The sequence below is a fragment of the Laetiporus sulphureus genome (assembly GCF_001632365.1).
Source record: "Laetiporus sulphureus 93-53 unplaced genomic scaffold LAESUscaffold_16, whole genome shotgun sequence".
NCBI lineage: Eukaryota > Fungi > Basidiomycota > Agaricomycetes > Polyporales > Laetiporaceae > Laetiporus > Laetiporus sulphureus.
Genome location: NW_024468525.1, coordinates 341,473 through 356,190, shown reverse-complemented (window position 1 = coordinate 356,190; position 14,718 = coordinate 341,473). Strand labels below are relative to the sequence as shown.

Below are 14,718 nucleotides of genomic sequence, written 5' to 3'. Positions count from 1 at the left end.
GCATCCTCCTGCAGGTCTTGAAGCGCCTTGCCCAACATCGAAGCCTCAGGCCTCATTGCAGGCGACAGTGGAGAGTCCTGGTAAAATGACTTGGTACGGCAGTGCTCAGATCTTGTACAGATCTGCGGAGATCGCACAGGCAAGCGTTTCCTTTGATGCCTTCCAAGACATGGTGTTGAAACACCTTCCTTCCTGGCTGCGAGTCAAAGAGTCCAGCTCCATAGTTGAAGATGAGTAAGCGTCGCGATACAACGCAAGCTTGAAACTAGATAGCCACGTCGTTGACTCTGGTCGCGTTTAGCACTCGGTGGCGTTGATTACATACGCATCGATATGTTTGGAGTTATATTCACACGGTCTGCGTATAAGCGGTTCAGTGCTCGGTGGCTGAGATTCACTTCACTCGATACTTACAAGCTCTCTCTCTCTTCTATCCCTGAGCGGATATGGCCCGACGAAAACGCCAACTGCTGGAAGACGACTCGGACTCTTCTTCTGTCTCTGACGCTGACGATTTCAACGAGACCACTTTCGACGATAGTAATCCTGATGCCCGCGAAGAGCGAGAGCTCTTCGAGAACCCGTACAAGCGCCAGCGGCGCCGTAGAGATGGCAAAGAGGACGCTATCTACGGAGTTTTTGCGAGTGACGATGAAGGGGAAGAAAGTCTTGGAAGAAGAAAGGGAGGGAAACCCGAACGACGGAGGGATTGGGCGAAGGCACCGGCCTTCGTGTCGGGGGAGAAGGTCGACATGGACAAAACTACCAATGTTGATGCCAAGATGAAGGACGAAGGTGAAGAGGATGAGCACGGTGATGAGGTAGAGAATGAGCTGGGCGGTGCTGAGGAGGACATGGAAGAGGAAGAGGAAGAGGAAGAGCCTTTGAAACCACCATCACCGAGAGTGCGCGAGGAGGAAGAGGAAGAAGAGGAGCAGATACCTAGGTTCGGAGGCTTGGGCTTAGGTGCGTCCGCCTCACAGGCAGGAGGTACATTTGCAGGCTTCAGTAAAGGTGGCATTGGCTCCTCGTCCCGCCCATCAGCAACGTTTGCATCTCCCTCACCTTCCCCAGCACCCATGTCTACGGAGGATCTCCCCACTGCCTTCCGGGCTGCACGTACGCAGCGGTCGTTTCTACGGAACCCCAGTAGTCGAGCGAGCGCGCCAAAGCCTGTACCTCTCAAGGCAAGCGATCTGCAGCATTTCAATAAGCTGGAGGGCTCGTTTGGTGCCCGAATGCTGGCAAAGATGGGATGGCAAGCTGGCACTGGGCTTGGCACGGCAGGAGGGGGTATCGTCACGCCAGTTGAAAGCAAGCTACGTCCGAAGAGCATGGGCCTCGCCTTCAAGGGCTTCAAGGAGAAGACTGAGCAGGCGAAGGCAGAGGCGCGGCGGAGAGGAGAGGCGGTCAGTGACGAAGAGGAAGAAGCCAGGGTCGCGGCTAGGAAGGGACGTAAAGCTGGGAAGACGCGCGAAGAAAGGGAGGAGGCATGGAAGAAGCCGAAGAAAGTGAAGACGCGGATTGAACATAAGACCTATGAGGAGATCGTCGCGGAGGCGGGTCAAGAGGTCCCGCAAGCTGGAATTGGACAGATCATTGATGCAACCGGTGCTACGGTAAGTACAGCAGCTGTCTATCTTGTATTTCGAATTGACTGTCTGCTTAGCCGCGCGAAGTATCTTCTCTCGCCGATGTCTCTATAGCTTCGTGGACACCAACTGCAGACACCACACGGCTGCCTGAGGTGCGGCATAACCTCCGTCTCATCACAGAGGCATGCAAGGGTGACCTCGAGGGGCTTGCGCGTGAAGCCAGAGCATTGGAGGAGCGCAAGAAGTGGATACGCGAAGAGGACGCCCGGTTACGCAGGAGGGTGGAGGAGGAAGCCGAACGTGAGTTTGAACTCGAAAATATCATGCATGTGCAACATACTCACTCGACGTTTCAGTCATCGCGCGTCTCCAGCAAGTACACCTTGTCGTGGACGACATCAATACTCAGGCGAGGGAAATGTCATCTTCATATGAGGCTTTGCTGGAGTCGTTCTCCCCGAATTTTGAGAAGCTTCTTGGCCAGTACCCCAAGGAGTTTGACATTTATCGCTTAGACGAAGTAATTGTTGCAGCCATTGCACCAGTGGTAAGCCAATCCTTAGCCCATACGATGGTTCTCAGTCTCATGGCCTTTATAGATGCGGCGAATGATTTCTCAATGGCATCCTCTAAAAGAGCCCGACGTGTTCACGCCGTCACTACGCTTGTGGAGGCGTGCTTTGAAAATGGTGGTGTCAAATGAGACCCCTCGAGATCAGATCCAAGTGTATGGCTCAAGCACGATGATCACTTCCGCGCCTGTAGTGTAAGTCTCTTGCACATACACATCATGGTTGGGATCTAACATTTTATCAGTGAGAAACCGATGACGCCGTACGAGAGTCTGCTCTGGAATGCCTGGCTGCCAAAGGTGCGATCGTCGATCAATAACGACTGGTCGCCAGACGATCCACTACCGGCCGTACGATTGTACGAAGCATGGTCAGCCTTTCTACCTCCCTTCATTCGCGACAACTTCTTCGACCAGCTCGTCCTCCCAAAGGTATCAAAAGCTGTCGGCGACTGGAACCCGCGCCATAGCAAGGTTCCATTGCAGAGACTAGTATTCCCATGGCTGCCACACATCGGACTCAGGTTGGAAGAGGTGCTCGGTGATGCTCGTCGGAAGGTGAAGAGCTTATTGAGGAGTTGGGCCGTGGCGGAGGGCATGCCGGAAGACCTCACGGTGTGGCGAGATGTAAGCCTTACATTCACTTTTTGTTCATGCAGCAGCTAACGTGGTTTTTCCCAGGTATTCGACGTGGGCGATTGGGACGCAATGTTACTCAAATATGTTGTACCAAAGCTGGGAAGCAGACTGCGCGAGGACTTCCGCGTTAATCCACGCAACCAAGACATGGCGCCTCTGCAAGACGTCATGATGTGGGAGAGCCTCCTAAGCCCATCCATCCTCTCCCGTATCCTCGAAACGGAGTTCTTCCCGAAGTGGCTCGACGTGCTGCATATCTGGCTCATCCAGCCGAGCCCGAGCTTCGAGGAGGTCGCGCAGTGGTACTCATTTTGGAAGGGAACATTTTCGGAGAATGTGCAGAGCATGCCTAACGTTGCTCAGGGCTTCACGCGCGGATTGCAGTTGATGAATAAGGCCATTGAGCTCGGTCCTGAAGCTCCCACCCGCCTGCCTCGACCAGACCATCACGCACTCACTACTGCTCCTGCGACGGCGGGTACGAAGCAGAAGCTGCAGAAGGTTCGTCCTGCCCGAACGCAGGAGATCACCTTCCGCTCGATCGTGGAGGAATATGCGTCTTCGCACAATCTGCTGTTCATGCCTGCCGGCCGCGTCGATGAGAAGTCGCGCATGGCGCTATTCCGTGTCTCCCAGACTGTCGATGGGAAAGGTGGACTGTTGGTGTACATTTTGGACGATGCTGTGTGGGCTCCAGATGGAGACGAGTACAGAGCGATTTCACTAGAGACGATGGTGTCCAGGGCTATCAAGCAAAAGTAAACCCCCCAAATATACCCTACTCAGTAGTTCTGTACTCATAGTTGCATGCTGTTTTGATATATTGTTGTGGTCAAGATGCAATTTCGATATCGTTAACATATTAATCAATGGCTTACGATTTAGGCAATTCAATATAAGAGTCCAGCCACTGTTTCGCATGCTGCACACAGTTATGAGATGCCGGGAGATAGAGACAGATGCTTTCTTATTCTCGAGGGCGTCGCACCCAGAACATGTAATTACACCCCTCCAGCTGAGGCCCAAACGAGCTGCGAGACACCAACATCCATTCGCCCTTCCATGGCAGGTAGATCATGCCTCTTGTTTCCGCCTCTGTACGGGCAGGGACACCATTGTACAAGCGAGAAATCCATCTCCGGCCTTCTGTGTCAGAGTCACCAGCAGAAGGCGTAGAAGACCGGTAGTCGTGGAAATAAGAGATAAGTTCACTCGGGAGTATGAACTTCGAGTAGGTATGGGTCCCGGGCGTGACCTTACGGAATAGGTCCTCAGCGGCAAAGATGGTAAGAAAGTAAGCCAGTGGCGTCCGTGCGATTGTGGACAGGAATAGGTGACCGCCAGGCTATGTGGAAAAAGCCGAACGTTTAGCGGCATGTTGAAGCTCTGGCATTATCGAGCTTACTTTGACAAGTTCGGCACAGCTACGCAAGAATGCCCGGGGATTGTCGACGTGTTCCAGGACCTCCATAGAGCACACAACGTCGAATTGCTTTGGCCCTCGTAGCGCAAGGAGCTCTTCAACAGATGTATGCTCGTAAGCCAAGCGACCGTGACGGTGCGGGATTTGGCTTTCAGATGTTGAAAAAGATGGGTTTACAGGAGAAGAGGAGAGGTGCAATGCGGGGTCCGCCGAGGCATGAAGAGCAGCAATGCCAATGTTGGAAGCAGAGGCATCAATACCAAGCGCATTTGCTCCAAGGCGCGTGAGACTCTAAGTGTATAGACTGATTTAGTGAGCAGGATAATATTGGACCGAACACGAGCATACCTCACAAAGTAACCCACCCCCGCATCCTACGTCTAGCACGTCAAGTCCCTGGAAGATCTGCGACTCATCGGCTGCGCTATCTTCCACGTCTTCCCTTTTCATCTCAATCTTGGATTACACAAATTGAGATACATAAGCCGACATGTGCACGTCCGGCATGCGCCGCTTACCAGTTTCTCGCGAATGAAGCGCATCCTGATTGGATTCATCTTGTGTAGCATAGTAAATTCTCCTCTCTCATCCCACCACTGCGAAGACAGGCGAGAGAATAGGTCAATCTCATTTGGATTGACTGTCGACTGGGTGCTGGACAGAGAATGGGATGACCGTCCAAAGAAGGCCGACGCCCTCCGATTCCGCACCACGCTGCGTCCAGCTCGAGAGAGAGTTGACTGTTGCCAGTGCCAATTGAGCATGCACGAAGTCTTCATCCTGTTGATTTCCAACACTTTCGCAACCAGAAGCTTAGGAATCAATGGGCGATCACGACTATAGCCAGCATGCAAGAGAGGAAAGGAAGGAGCAGGAGGCACGAGCAGGACGCGTCCGGTCTGGCGCGTTTGATCACGTGGTGCAGTTTAGCCTTGCCCTGAAGTTTTTCCCATTGCGGAAGGACTGCCCAAGTACGTGAAGCAGCAAGCTCGAGGCCGCCGCCGTCGCCAACGTCAAGCCCACAAGAAGCCCAACATGGTCAGTAGAATGCTGTTGGATGTCCCCTTGACGGCCTACCTATGAGTCTGCGCGGTCGGATTGCATGAAGAGCACTTTGGAGGGGTGGATGCTGACGTTGATCTACGGATGTACTCTGGAGACCTGCGCAACTCTTCTGGCCGTTGACTCGTCTGGCTCCTGCTTCACTTTGGCCTGGGTGCTGATTTCTATGTATTTGTGATCCTTGCAGGCCCGTGGACCGAAAAAGCACTTGAAGCGTCTCAACGCTCCATCATCATGGATGCTCGACAAGCTGAGCGGTACCTACGTGCGTGCAGTCAACTGGTATCTCTAGTATCCGTCTAAATCCTGAAATTGCTAGGCTCCCCGTCCCTCCCCCGGTCCCCATAAACTCCGAGAATCCCTGCCTCTCACCGTTTTCTTACGTAATAGGCTCAAGTATGCCTTGACCGGCAAAGAAGTCCTCTCGATCGTAATGCAACGCTTGATTAAGGTCGATGGCAAGGTCAGGACCGATACTACGTACCCTGCCGGCTTTATGGGTACGTCGCAGAACCCAAACTTGTTCAGGGGCATTGCTTGAAGTGTCGCGGTGTAGATGTCATCACGATCGAGAAGTCGGACGAATACTTCCGTCTGCTGTATGATGTCAAGGGCCGCTTTACGATCCACCGTATCACCGCTGAGGAGGCGACTTACAAGCTCCTCAAGGTTCGCAAAATGGCCACTGGCGCGAAGGGTGTCCCATACATTGTGACGCACGACGGCCGCACTATCCGCTACCCCGATCCCCTAATTAAAGTAAATGACACCGTGAAGTTCGACCTTCAGCAGAGCAAGATCGTCGATTTTGTGAAGTTTGATACTGGCAACATCGTTATGATCACTGGTGGCCGTAACATGGGTCGTGCTGGTGTCATTGTGCACCGCGAGAAGCACATTGGTGGCTTCGACATTGTCCATGTGAAAGACTCTTTGGACCGGACATTCGCGACGCGGTATGCATTTCTCTGGTTCATTTTCGATCGCAAATGCTGATACATCGAATGCAGGATTTCCAATATCTTCGTTCTTGGTGAGGGCATTAAGCCCTGGATCTCCATGCCAAGAGGCAAGGGTACGAAGCTCACGATTTCGGAGGAGCGGGATGCCAGGAGGCGGCAGCGGGCGGCCGAGCAGTAAACGTCGTCGTGGTTTGCATCTTTCATGTCTTTACCTTGTCCCCGTGATTATGCCATGCTCTGTATGCCATCTTCACGACATCAAAACCGCTGCTTATGCGCAGGGTCATACTGGGGGACGCTGCGACATGCGTGTGGACTCTGATCTGGGCCTTTGGCATTGCGCTGTGTAGGTTTCGAGCCATGTATCTATCCGCTCTGGTATGACGGCGATCGCGATCTGGAGTATTCAATATTCAGGCTTGGGTCGCATCACTGTGTCCAAGTCGAACGACCGTCAAAGAATCTCTGATGCATGCATTGTATCACAACGTTGGTGTTTAAATCACCGAAGTCAACAATCCAAGCAATCAATTACTCAAGGCCGGGAAATCGGCGGAGAGTCCATGAGCACAATGTCTCGTTCAGGGCGTGCGCCAGTGGCTTGATCGATTGACTCTCACTATACTACGCAAGACGAATGCATCGCACTCTAGAGGGCGCCAGGCGCGACGACTTCTCGGGTAATGCTGATATCAGGGATAGAGCTGCTTCCGGAAATCAAAATCGAATGAAGCAGTCGCATCCATCTACCTCCTTCCTCCATGAAACCCAGTATTTCAATAGTCAAATGCAAGGCTCTCCATCACAGGATCTTGTCATGAACCAGCTCCCGTCTGGAAATGCATCGCTGGATGTCGATTGGTTTTCCGACGTGCAGATTATTGGCAGTCACAGGAGGCATGATTAGTACTGAGACGGTGGCAGAGCTGTGCAAAGGTATCAGTTGACGGAAACAGCCATTGAACAATGGGCGCATCGCTGAATGTTATTTTTGCAGTCTCTTGGTGTTGCATCATGCATGCTAGTAGCGCCATTAGCAAGGATGCAAAACGTTCAATAAATGTATGAGGATCGGCCGTTTGCAGATTCGTCGGTGCCTGGCGGCGTGCCGTGCCACAGCAACCCCACCGCTAGACACGTTGAGAGCCAGACCAGCATACAGATACCAGTTTATCAAGCAACTGTGCGCTTTTATCCAACCTCACGTCATTGTGGGACATGTCATTGGAAGGAATTCACCTAGTCCGATGCAGCATCAAACGGCCGCGTTCCATCACGGACTGTTGCGCCGCGGGTTCTGGCTTACTGTCTCGTATAGTCTGTTCCCCTCCATCCACAGTGAGTATTTGTCTTTCAATAGTGGAGTTCATGAAGTAACCGGTCGGACGCTCGTTTCCTCTCTCGCCATCGACGGTGAGGTTTGTCTTGATCATCAAGTTATAGCTAACTCCGTTGCTTATTGGATAGATCATAATACGTGTGCCACACGATGTCTTGACCTATCATGATTGCTGGCTTGTGTCCATCGCTTCCCCGCCGTGAATGATTGTATTGCGTCCGTGAAAACACCCTTTCGTCGAGAGAACAACCGCGGACCCCACATAGCGGAAATGAATGTAAGGACGCAGGACAGCGCAGTCGTCGCTCATCCCCAACTGGTCTCATCCGGAAAGGCCTGATCATACTCGTCATCCGAAACCAACCGGGTGCATTTCCCTTCAGATTGTCACAAGCCTTGACGTGTTCGTGCGCATCTCATTACTTGAGGTTTACAGCTTCTGATGTTGCAGTGAAGTAGTTCTCCACGCCTTATTTGTTCCTATGCGATATTGTCACAGCGTTGTGATCATCCATTATAAGCACCCGGAGCGTCCGAACTCTTTCCTGCAGATCGCAGCGCAAGTCACCGTGGTGCCATAATCGGCGGCCGAAGGCAGATTCCTTGATCTTAGAAATAAGATTCTCACTGCTCGAAGAATGTGGTCTTTCTGGTCCTAGTAATATACTGCTTGCAGTGAAACCCGCGGATCACGGAGTGTTTCGGCGACACAGTGCGGCAACAACAACAAAAAGCTCCGCTGGGACAAGCAGATCCGGGTGCTAGAAGCTGTCCCCGAACTGTAGATCTCATTTTGTCCAGGAAAAGGTGAAACATTCAACTCATTCACATCGTTACTGTACTTTTAGAGCAACCCCATGCCGCGTTGGCCGCATTGTGCAGCTTTTTGGCTGCACAATCCGTGCAGGATTTAAGGTCCTGCCCCGCAGGCCATCCTCACCCTCGTCATGGAGTACCTTCGTAGCCTGCTCTCGAAATTTGCCTGGACGCCTGCCACCGTCTGCGGTAAGGAGGCGACCGCTAATTTGAAGAGCGCGGACATCCCGCTTTGTCCTCCGCTTGACGGGAGCGTTGCGGCTCTCCCAGGTTTCCTCGACTTCCACGTCATCCACAACCCTTCCATCCCTGTACTTCGTCTATCCGAATGAGGATCCTGCCTCACCCGACTACATCGGCATCTCCTTCTCAGAGTTCGCGGACGCGACGCACCGCGTTGCGCATCATATACGCCCCGAGCACGCAGGCCCCGAGCGCGCAATCGTCGGCATGCTTCTCCACTGCGACATTCTTCTGTACCACGCAATTACGACGGGCGCCGTCCGTGCAGGCCTGGTGCCGTTTCCCATGTATACGAACCTCACCGCAATCGCGATCTCGAGCATGCTCCAATGCGTGGATTGCCACAGGGTGATATAGCAGGAGGACCTTTAGCCCCTCATCGATGGCATCAGTGCTGCACTGCTGCCTGGCTACGAACTCCAGGCCGACCTTCCTCCGTCTCTGGGTCAGATTTTCCCCCGGTTCGCCTCAGCTTCCGATGCGTCAGCAGCCGCGAAGCCCTCCCCACACCCTGTACCCTCCGTCTCCCCTGCGGTCACTGACGTCGTGTTGCATTTGCACTCCTCCGGGTCCCCCGGACTTCCAAAACCTATCCCGCAGAGCGGTAGCAATATACTGCACTGGTGCAGCACGCCGGTCTTTTTGAAGGCACGCGATCGCGGCATACGTTGGGCGGCGATGGCGCCGTGCGGCTTCGGTACAATGGGCATGTGTGTGCAACTGTATGCACCGCTGGTCTCGGGACAGCCGTCAAGTCTGTTCGTCCCACAAGGACATCTAGGATTGCCGCCGGTGGCAGCGAACCCCGACAATATCCTTGATGCTGCACGTCGTACAAATGCAAATGCCATTCCGACAACTCCTTGGGTTTTAGAGGTGATTTTTGACCTTGTTTCGCGCGGTTAGCCATGCTGAACTACATGTCTACGTAGTTGTGGGCCCACGGGGAGGAGAATATCAAGTACCTTGCATCACTGCAAGTCGTGGTACATTTGCTATCACTTCTTCGGCTTGTCTAAACACTAATACTGACATTTCAGATGTTCGCGGGTGCCCCCATGTCACCTGCCAATGGTGCAAAACTCACCACTGCTGGCGTGCGGCTGTCCTCATTGTATGCTGCAACTGAGTTTCGGCCAATCACAGACATGTTCGACACAGACGAGGACCTTCTCGAAGCCGGTCGTCTCCCGGAAGGCGAGAACAAGGCCCTCTTGAAGTCTCGCTCAGACTGGAACTGGATTCATTTTCCGGAAAGATGCAAGATCCGCTGGGTTCCTCAAGGCAGCGGCATGTACGAACTGTTTCTCATGGTGAGCGCATCAGAGGTTCTCCTTAAGCCTGGCTGGTTGAATGCCTATCGTGGACAATCATCCAGAGCAACCCAACCCACCAACCGAGCGTCGAAAATCTCCCAAATGGGGAGAAGGGATATGCAACATCGGACCTCTGGATACCACATCCGACGAAGCCTAACCTGTGGCGGATGTGCGTAGTATCCACTTCGAATTACCGGTTATGACCCTCCTCATAATCTCCGTCAGTGTCGGACGGACGGACGACGTGATCATATAACGCTCGGGTGCATCTCGTTCTCCAATGTTGTAGCGCGCTTATACGTCGCTAATCGCCGCCTCCATGCAGGATGGAACTTCGTGCCCATTCCACAGGAAAGCCACCTGGGCGGACATCCGCTCATCGATGGCGCAGTCATGTTCGGTCGCACAGGCTACATATGGCCAGGTGTACTCATTGAGCCAGCCCCTTCACATGCCATGAAACGCGGCGACCAAGAAGCCGCGAACAAGTTCATTGACCGTGTATGGTGCGCAGATTTCACAATTGCCAATGTGTGGTACTGATCGCGCGCGTTGTACCACACAGGCGTCAAATCGAAGAAGCCAACGAGCAGGCGCCCGTGTTCGGTCGCATTTACAGGGAGTTGATTATAGTAGCAGATGCAGAGCGTCCACTACCTCGCGCGGCGAAGGGGACAGTTCAAAGGAAGCTGGCGCTTGCTTTATACGCAGAAGATATTGATGCATTGTATGTTCTTCTATCAAATTTTCTCATGGGCCTTAGTCTCATGAAGACTTTGCAGATACGCAAATGTCAATTCCAGCAAGGTGAATGCCAAATGCTGAACTGCAAGTGAAGACCGACCAGAACAATTGGAATATGGTACTCAAAGCGCAAGCTGCTCATGTATTGTATTGCTTTGTAAAGCAGATTTTTAGCAGCGCCACGTACTTTCGAGGTCGTAAACACTGTGTGAGCTCGGCACAACGCGTCTTCCTCACACCGTGTAGAGTATGTGACAAATGAAAATAGCTACCAATAGTCCTCCGCCCTGCATCCCACCACTTCACCTTTCGAACGTTTCTTTCGCTCCGTCTCCCATCGCCCAATCCACTTGTCCATTTTCCGCCGGGAGTTCTCGCTTCCTACGTTGACCGTCGCAATCATCTTCGCCCAATCCAGCGACAACGCGAAACAGGTCAGCTCGAAGAATGAGCTGTGTTCCGAGTAAGGGACTCCATACACCTGCAACGCAGCCGAGGAGTTCTTCGTGGGATTGAGCTGCGCATGGGTGAATGCGCGGCTCTGCGAGCGGGAAATTATGGTCGATACAGCCGGCATCAAATCTGTCCCAGCGGGGGCGGAGTATCTAAAGAAGTTCGGGTCATAAGCTTTGAACATCATCGGTTAATAAATGATACCCACGTCCATCCGGTCGGCCTAAAGCCTACTGCCCTGCTATAGTGTCCTTTAAACCGCCCAACGTACTCCTTAAGCCTGTCCGAAGCGATTACGCCCAAGGGCACTAGGTGTACGCCACCTTCCAACGGATCCTTCGTGAGCAGTTCGTGCAATTCTGGATCCGACTGGCAGCGCAAGATTGCCGCCTTGCGCGAATCGCAGTAGACCTTCGTCTGCAGAGTGCGAGCGATGGCTACAAATTACCTCCGTGAGACCCAGCTAGACTTCAATATGATACGAGGGGGTACCTTTTACGATACGCTCCTTTCCGATAGAGTATGTCCTGCGTGCCTCGTATATTCAGCTGTGTTATTTCAATATGAAATATCACCGCAAACTTACCCAACAACGACGAGCACTTTGCCCGGCTTGCTCTCCTGCTCACCCTGCTTCTCTGGTGCAATCAGCCAACTGTCCATTGTCTGATTCCGCTTGGTCTTGGCAACATCGTCTGCATCGTGCAACGATTCGCCGTACACAATTCTCTTCGCAAGCTCTGCACATGCAGAGATTACTTGTGGCTGTGGCGGAAAACAGTACTACTCTCGAGAGTCAGTACTACATCTCTCAGACGACGAAGCATGACGCGCACCTTCGGGTCAAGATAGGTCGTGTCGAGATAGACATGGTCGATTCGCTTACCCTTTACTGCTGGGTGCATAACATGCTGGGGAGACGCGCGGAAATCACCACAATGCAGATACCGAAAAATTCTGGATGAGCCGACGAAGGGCGACTTATAGACGCTGTCCCCTGCATTGACCGTCTGTCGTCCTTCAAAAAGGAATAGACATGACCCAGGGCCTGTGAAGTAGCCAACGTACGTAAGATCGTGAGTGCCTAAGAGCACAGGACTCTGTGCTCACAGTGATTAGCTTCAATAAGGGCAACACTGACACCGCCAGTGTTAGGGATGACCGTGGGAACGTCCATCGGCAGCGGGTGCACCCATTTGCGATCCACGGCCAGCATATGCACAATCAGGTTCGCCGTGCCCTCAGAGCAATATATTGGCCCGGCTTTCCAGTTAGACGATAGGTTAGTGTAATGGTCAGAATGAGCATGTCTAAATATCGAACGAGGTCAGTGCAAGCAGACCGCCACGTCAGCACGCACGCACGTTAGAAAATACGCTGTGACACCAGGAATGGTACCGTAGCGGAAGGCGTCCACTGCGATGGGCATGCCCTGCATGATCTTGTAAAATGGAGCCTTGCGCCGTCCGCCATTTCCTTTCGTCGGGCGGAAATTACGATCGTCTGCGGCAGAAGCTTCTTTCCATGCTTCGTTCTCTTTATATGAGGACATGAGCATAGAGAATGCCCCTGTAGAGCGGAGAGATGTTGAAATTTCTTCTTCCTTGACGTTGACGTGAGAAGTGCTAGCAGAAGGCCATGAAACCTCTGAGGACCATTGTGGCTGTGAAGATCTCGAAGGTACGGAAGGAAAGTATTTAGAGCCTGAATTGTTGAGAGAAGAGTCCGCCATAGAGTCTATGCAATCATTGACGTGTTCATGAATCTCCTGTTTAAGCGGCTGTCAGCGCATATTAAAACGCTTCGCTGCTCTGACCCACTCGTTCACTTAGGCCTTCAAGCTTGCAGTCACAAAGAGGACAAATTTCGACGCGTTCGTCAGATGTTCCGGTTCGAGCTCTCTCCTCATCCCCCATGGTCAAATCTATGTCGATTGCTTCTTCCTCTTCAAGCTCAGCTGCAACTTCTGGATGTCCGGGAACCATTTCATCGTCACCAGTGGCCCATTCAACGTCCGAGTTCAAAGAGATAAATTCGCCATCGATTTCAGGGTCAATGCCAGGAGGCGACGCAATAGGGGCGTCCATAGATCCTGCTCGGGAGCTGCAGTCAGAAGAACAGTCCGTCCGCTCTGCAGAGTTCGTTGTCGAGCTTGATGGGAGCAACAACGCTGGGGTACCGAATAGAGAGTCATTCGAGTCGACGATACCAGAATGCGCGCTGTCAGGAAGTAGCAAGGTAGATGGTTGTCCGAAGGAGGATGCTGCCTCCCCTGCGCGATACCTAGGGGAAGGTAGCCGAGGAACAGTCTCTTCCAACTTGACCGCATGGCAGGTGATCAACTCCTCTCCGCGACGGTGATGAAGGTTGCGTTTCGCAGCGCCTTTGCCGGAAGCAGACGTATTATACGCGGTGCGAGCTATTTCAGCGACCTCGTCGTCCGAATCTACCACTATGATCTCTTCTGGCCTTACTACCTGGCGCATTGGCACCGCATCCTCATCTTTAGCTCGCGACACATGTCCTTGAAACTTCTGTTTCTTCTGTGCACGTGAAGAACTGGGTTTTGAGCCGAAGAAATCATCCAAAGTGTAGGATGCCCCAGCGCGCAGTGTGACACCCGGTTTTCGTTTCTTTGCCATTGCGCAACCCTAGGAGACTAATACCTATCAAACCATCGAGTGCGGCCTATTCAAGTGGCTCTCGTACGTGTTCTGGAGGTCGGGACACATGCACGGCCTACGCGGCGGTGGCTGAAGGTATTGCTCAAGATGTGACTGTGACCGGAACCGCGCGGTTGTGGCGTGAGTGCCTCTGGCCAAGGTTCACGTTTAGCTGTCTCGTCGGGCCACGCATACGCATACGTGATTGATATCATTGATGCTCGAACATTATCACTGCCATATACAGTCGACACAATGCTGCGCGAATACATGGACCATTGCACGGCAGACAGCCGTCACGGTATGCTACGGTCATACTTCCTCAGCAGGTTCTATTATGCTGGGCAATTTCTCCTTTATGAACTCTACCACTGCGTCTGGTCCTTTCTCAACCTGGAACCCATACGGAAGGCTAAACGTCTTGATGCCTGGCACAGTTTCCTTCGCGATGGCAACGATTTCCTGTCGTTTCAAGAAATCAACCCTAGGGCAGAAATGCGCAGCGACCGCACGCACCTGAGCTTGTTCGGGTGTCCACATGGACGCTGTGAACTGCGCAACTGTCAATCGGGTGCATTGCAGGACTACGTGCAGACTTACCAACAGATCGGGCTTCTCCCTCTCCAGTGCAGCTTTCACGTCCTCAATCCCTGATCAACGCATCAACAACAGTCTCAGCAAAATGACGCCTTCAAGCTCACTTTCCACATTGTCCAGATGTACGATCGTATACCTGTCCTTCACGTCCTCTACTATGCGCCCAATGAGGCGCCTCGCGCGCTCCGGGGCAGTATTGACGGTGATCAACTTCAGCGCGGGCATGGTGGATCACGGTGGGTTGCTGTTCCGTCCTGCTGCGGATGGCGACTTATAGGCTGCTTTCTAGCGT

General features: G+C 52.8%; 6 protein-coding genes across 6 annotated transcripts; 3 read left to right on the top strand and 3 right to left on the bottom strand.

Annotated features, from left to right (window-relative positions):
• The first annotated feature begins 290 nt into the window (after nt 1-290).
• On the top strand, nt 291-3,683 carry LAESUDRAFT_725172 (TFP11-domain-containing protein). The gene is made up of 7 exons (XM_040908767.1): nt 291-358; nt 415-1,619; nt 1,670-1,895; nt 1,952-2,142; nt 2,195-2,361; nt 2,412-2,793; nt 2,848-3,683. The coding sequence occupies exons 2-7, from the start codon at nt 447-449 to the stop codon at nt 3,565-3,567; spliced, it is 2,859 nt and encodes a 952-aa protein (XP_040765004.1). The 5' UTR covers nt 291-358; nt 415-446; the 3' UTR covers nt 3,568-3,683.
• Nucleotides 3,684-3,772: 89 nt separating this feature from the next.
• LAESUDRAFT_651777 (ubiquinone biosynthesis O-methyltransferase) lies at nt 3,773-4,992 on the bottom strand (the record flags this gene model as incomplete). The annotated part of the gene is made up of 4 exons (XM_040904316.1): nt 3,773-4,150; nt 4,211-4,519; nt 4,577-4,684; nt 4,747-4,992. 4 exons carry the CDS (start codon nt 4,990-4,992, stop codon nt 3,773-3,775), a joined length of 1,041 nt encoding a protein of 346 aa, XP_040765003.1.
• A 192-nt stretch (nt 4,993-5,184) lies between these two features.
• LAESUDRAFT_725169 (40S ribosomal protein S4) lies at nt 5,185-6,535 on the top strand. The gene is made up of 5 exons (XM_040908766.1): nt 5,185-5,266; nt 5,478-5,555; nt 5,610-5,790; nt 5,847-6,246; nt 6,301-6,535. Exons 1-5 carry the CDS (start codon nt 5,264-5,266, stop codon nt 6,428-6,430), a joined length of 792 nt encoding a protein of 263 aa, XP_040765002.1. The 5' UTR covers nt 5,185-5,263; the 3' UTR covers nt 6,431-6,535.
• Nucleotides 6,536-8,538: 2,003 nt separating this feature from the next.
• LAESUDRAFT_758666 (acetyl-CoA synthetase-like protein) lies at nt 8,539-10,794 on the top strand (the record flags this gene model as incomplete). Its single annotated transcript, XM_040912481.1, has 9 exons — nt 8,539-8,725; nt 8,781-8,998; nt 9,074-9,526; nt 9,583-9,636; nt 9,691-9,963; nt 10,029-10,142; nt 10,195-10,475; nt 10,535-10,696; nt 10,752-10,794. The coding sequence occupies 9 exons, from the start codon at nt 8,539-8,541 to the stop codon at nt 10,792-10,794; spliced, it is 1,785 nt and encodes a 594-aa protein (XP_040765001.1).
• Nucleotides 10,795-10,981: 187 nt separating this feature from the next.
• LAESUDRAFT_736508 (DRMBL-domain-containing protein) lies at nt 10,982-12,724 on the bottom strand (the record flags this gene model as incomplete). Its single annotated transcript, XM_040910694.1, has 7 exons — nt 10,982-11,318; nt 11,375-11,603; nt 11,659-11,693; nt 11,753-11,949; nt 12,003-12,214; nt 12,277-12,476; nt 12,531-12,724. 7 exons carry the CDS (start codon nt 12,722-12,724, stop codon nt 10,982-10,984), a joined length of 1,404 nt encoding a protein of 467 aa, XP_040765000.1.
• A 1,417-nt stretch (nt 12,725-14,141) lies between these two features.
• Nucleotides 14,142-14,651, bottom strand: LAESUDRAFT_651747 (uncharacterized protein; the record flags this gene model as incomplete). The annotated part of the gene is made up of 4 exons (XM_040904314.1): nt 14,142-14,291; nt 14,346-14,381; nt 14,430-14,479; nt 14,531-14,651. The coding sequence occupies 4 exons, from the start codon at nt 14,649-14,651 to the stop codon at nt 14,142-14,144; spliced, it is 357 nt and encodes a 118-aa protein (XP_040764999.1).
• Nucleotides 14,652-14,718: the final 67 nt, after the last annotated feature.

What these genes read in the sequence shown, in the direction of transcription:
- LAESUDRAFT_725172 (XM_040908767.1), top strand. Translation starts at nt 447, where the DNA reads ATGGCCCGACGAAAACGCCAACTGCTGGAAGACGACTCGGACTCTTCT. An exon ending in TTGCAGCCATTGCACCAGTG is followed by an intron (nt 2,143 to 2,194) that starts GTAAGCCAATCC and finishes TGGCCTTTATAG; the next exon opens with ATGCGGCGAATGATTTCTCA. An exon ending in ACCTCACGGTGTGGCGAGAT is followed by an intron (nt 2,794 to 2,847) that starts GTAAGCCTTACA and finishes GGTTTTTCCCAG; the next exon opens with GTATTCGACGTGGGCGATTG.
- LAESUDRAFT_725169 (XM_040908766.1), top strand. An exon ending in GTACCCTGCCGGCTTTATGG is followed by an intron (nt 5,791 to 5,846) that starts GTACGTCGCAGA and finishes GTCGCGGTGTAG; the next exon opens with ATGTCATCACGATCGAGAAG. An exon ending in GACCGGACATTCGCGACGCG is followed by an intron (nt 6,247 to 6,300) that starts GTATGCATTTCT and finishes CATCGAATGCAG; the next exon opens with GATTTCCAATATCTTCGTTC.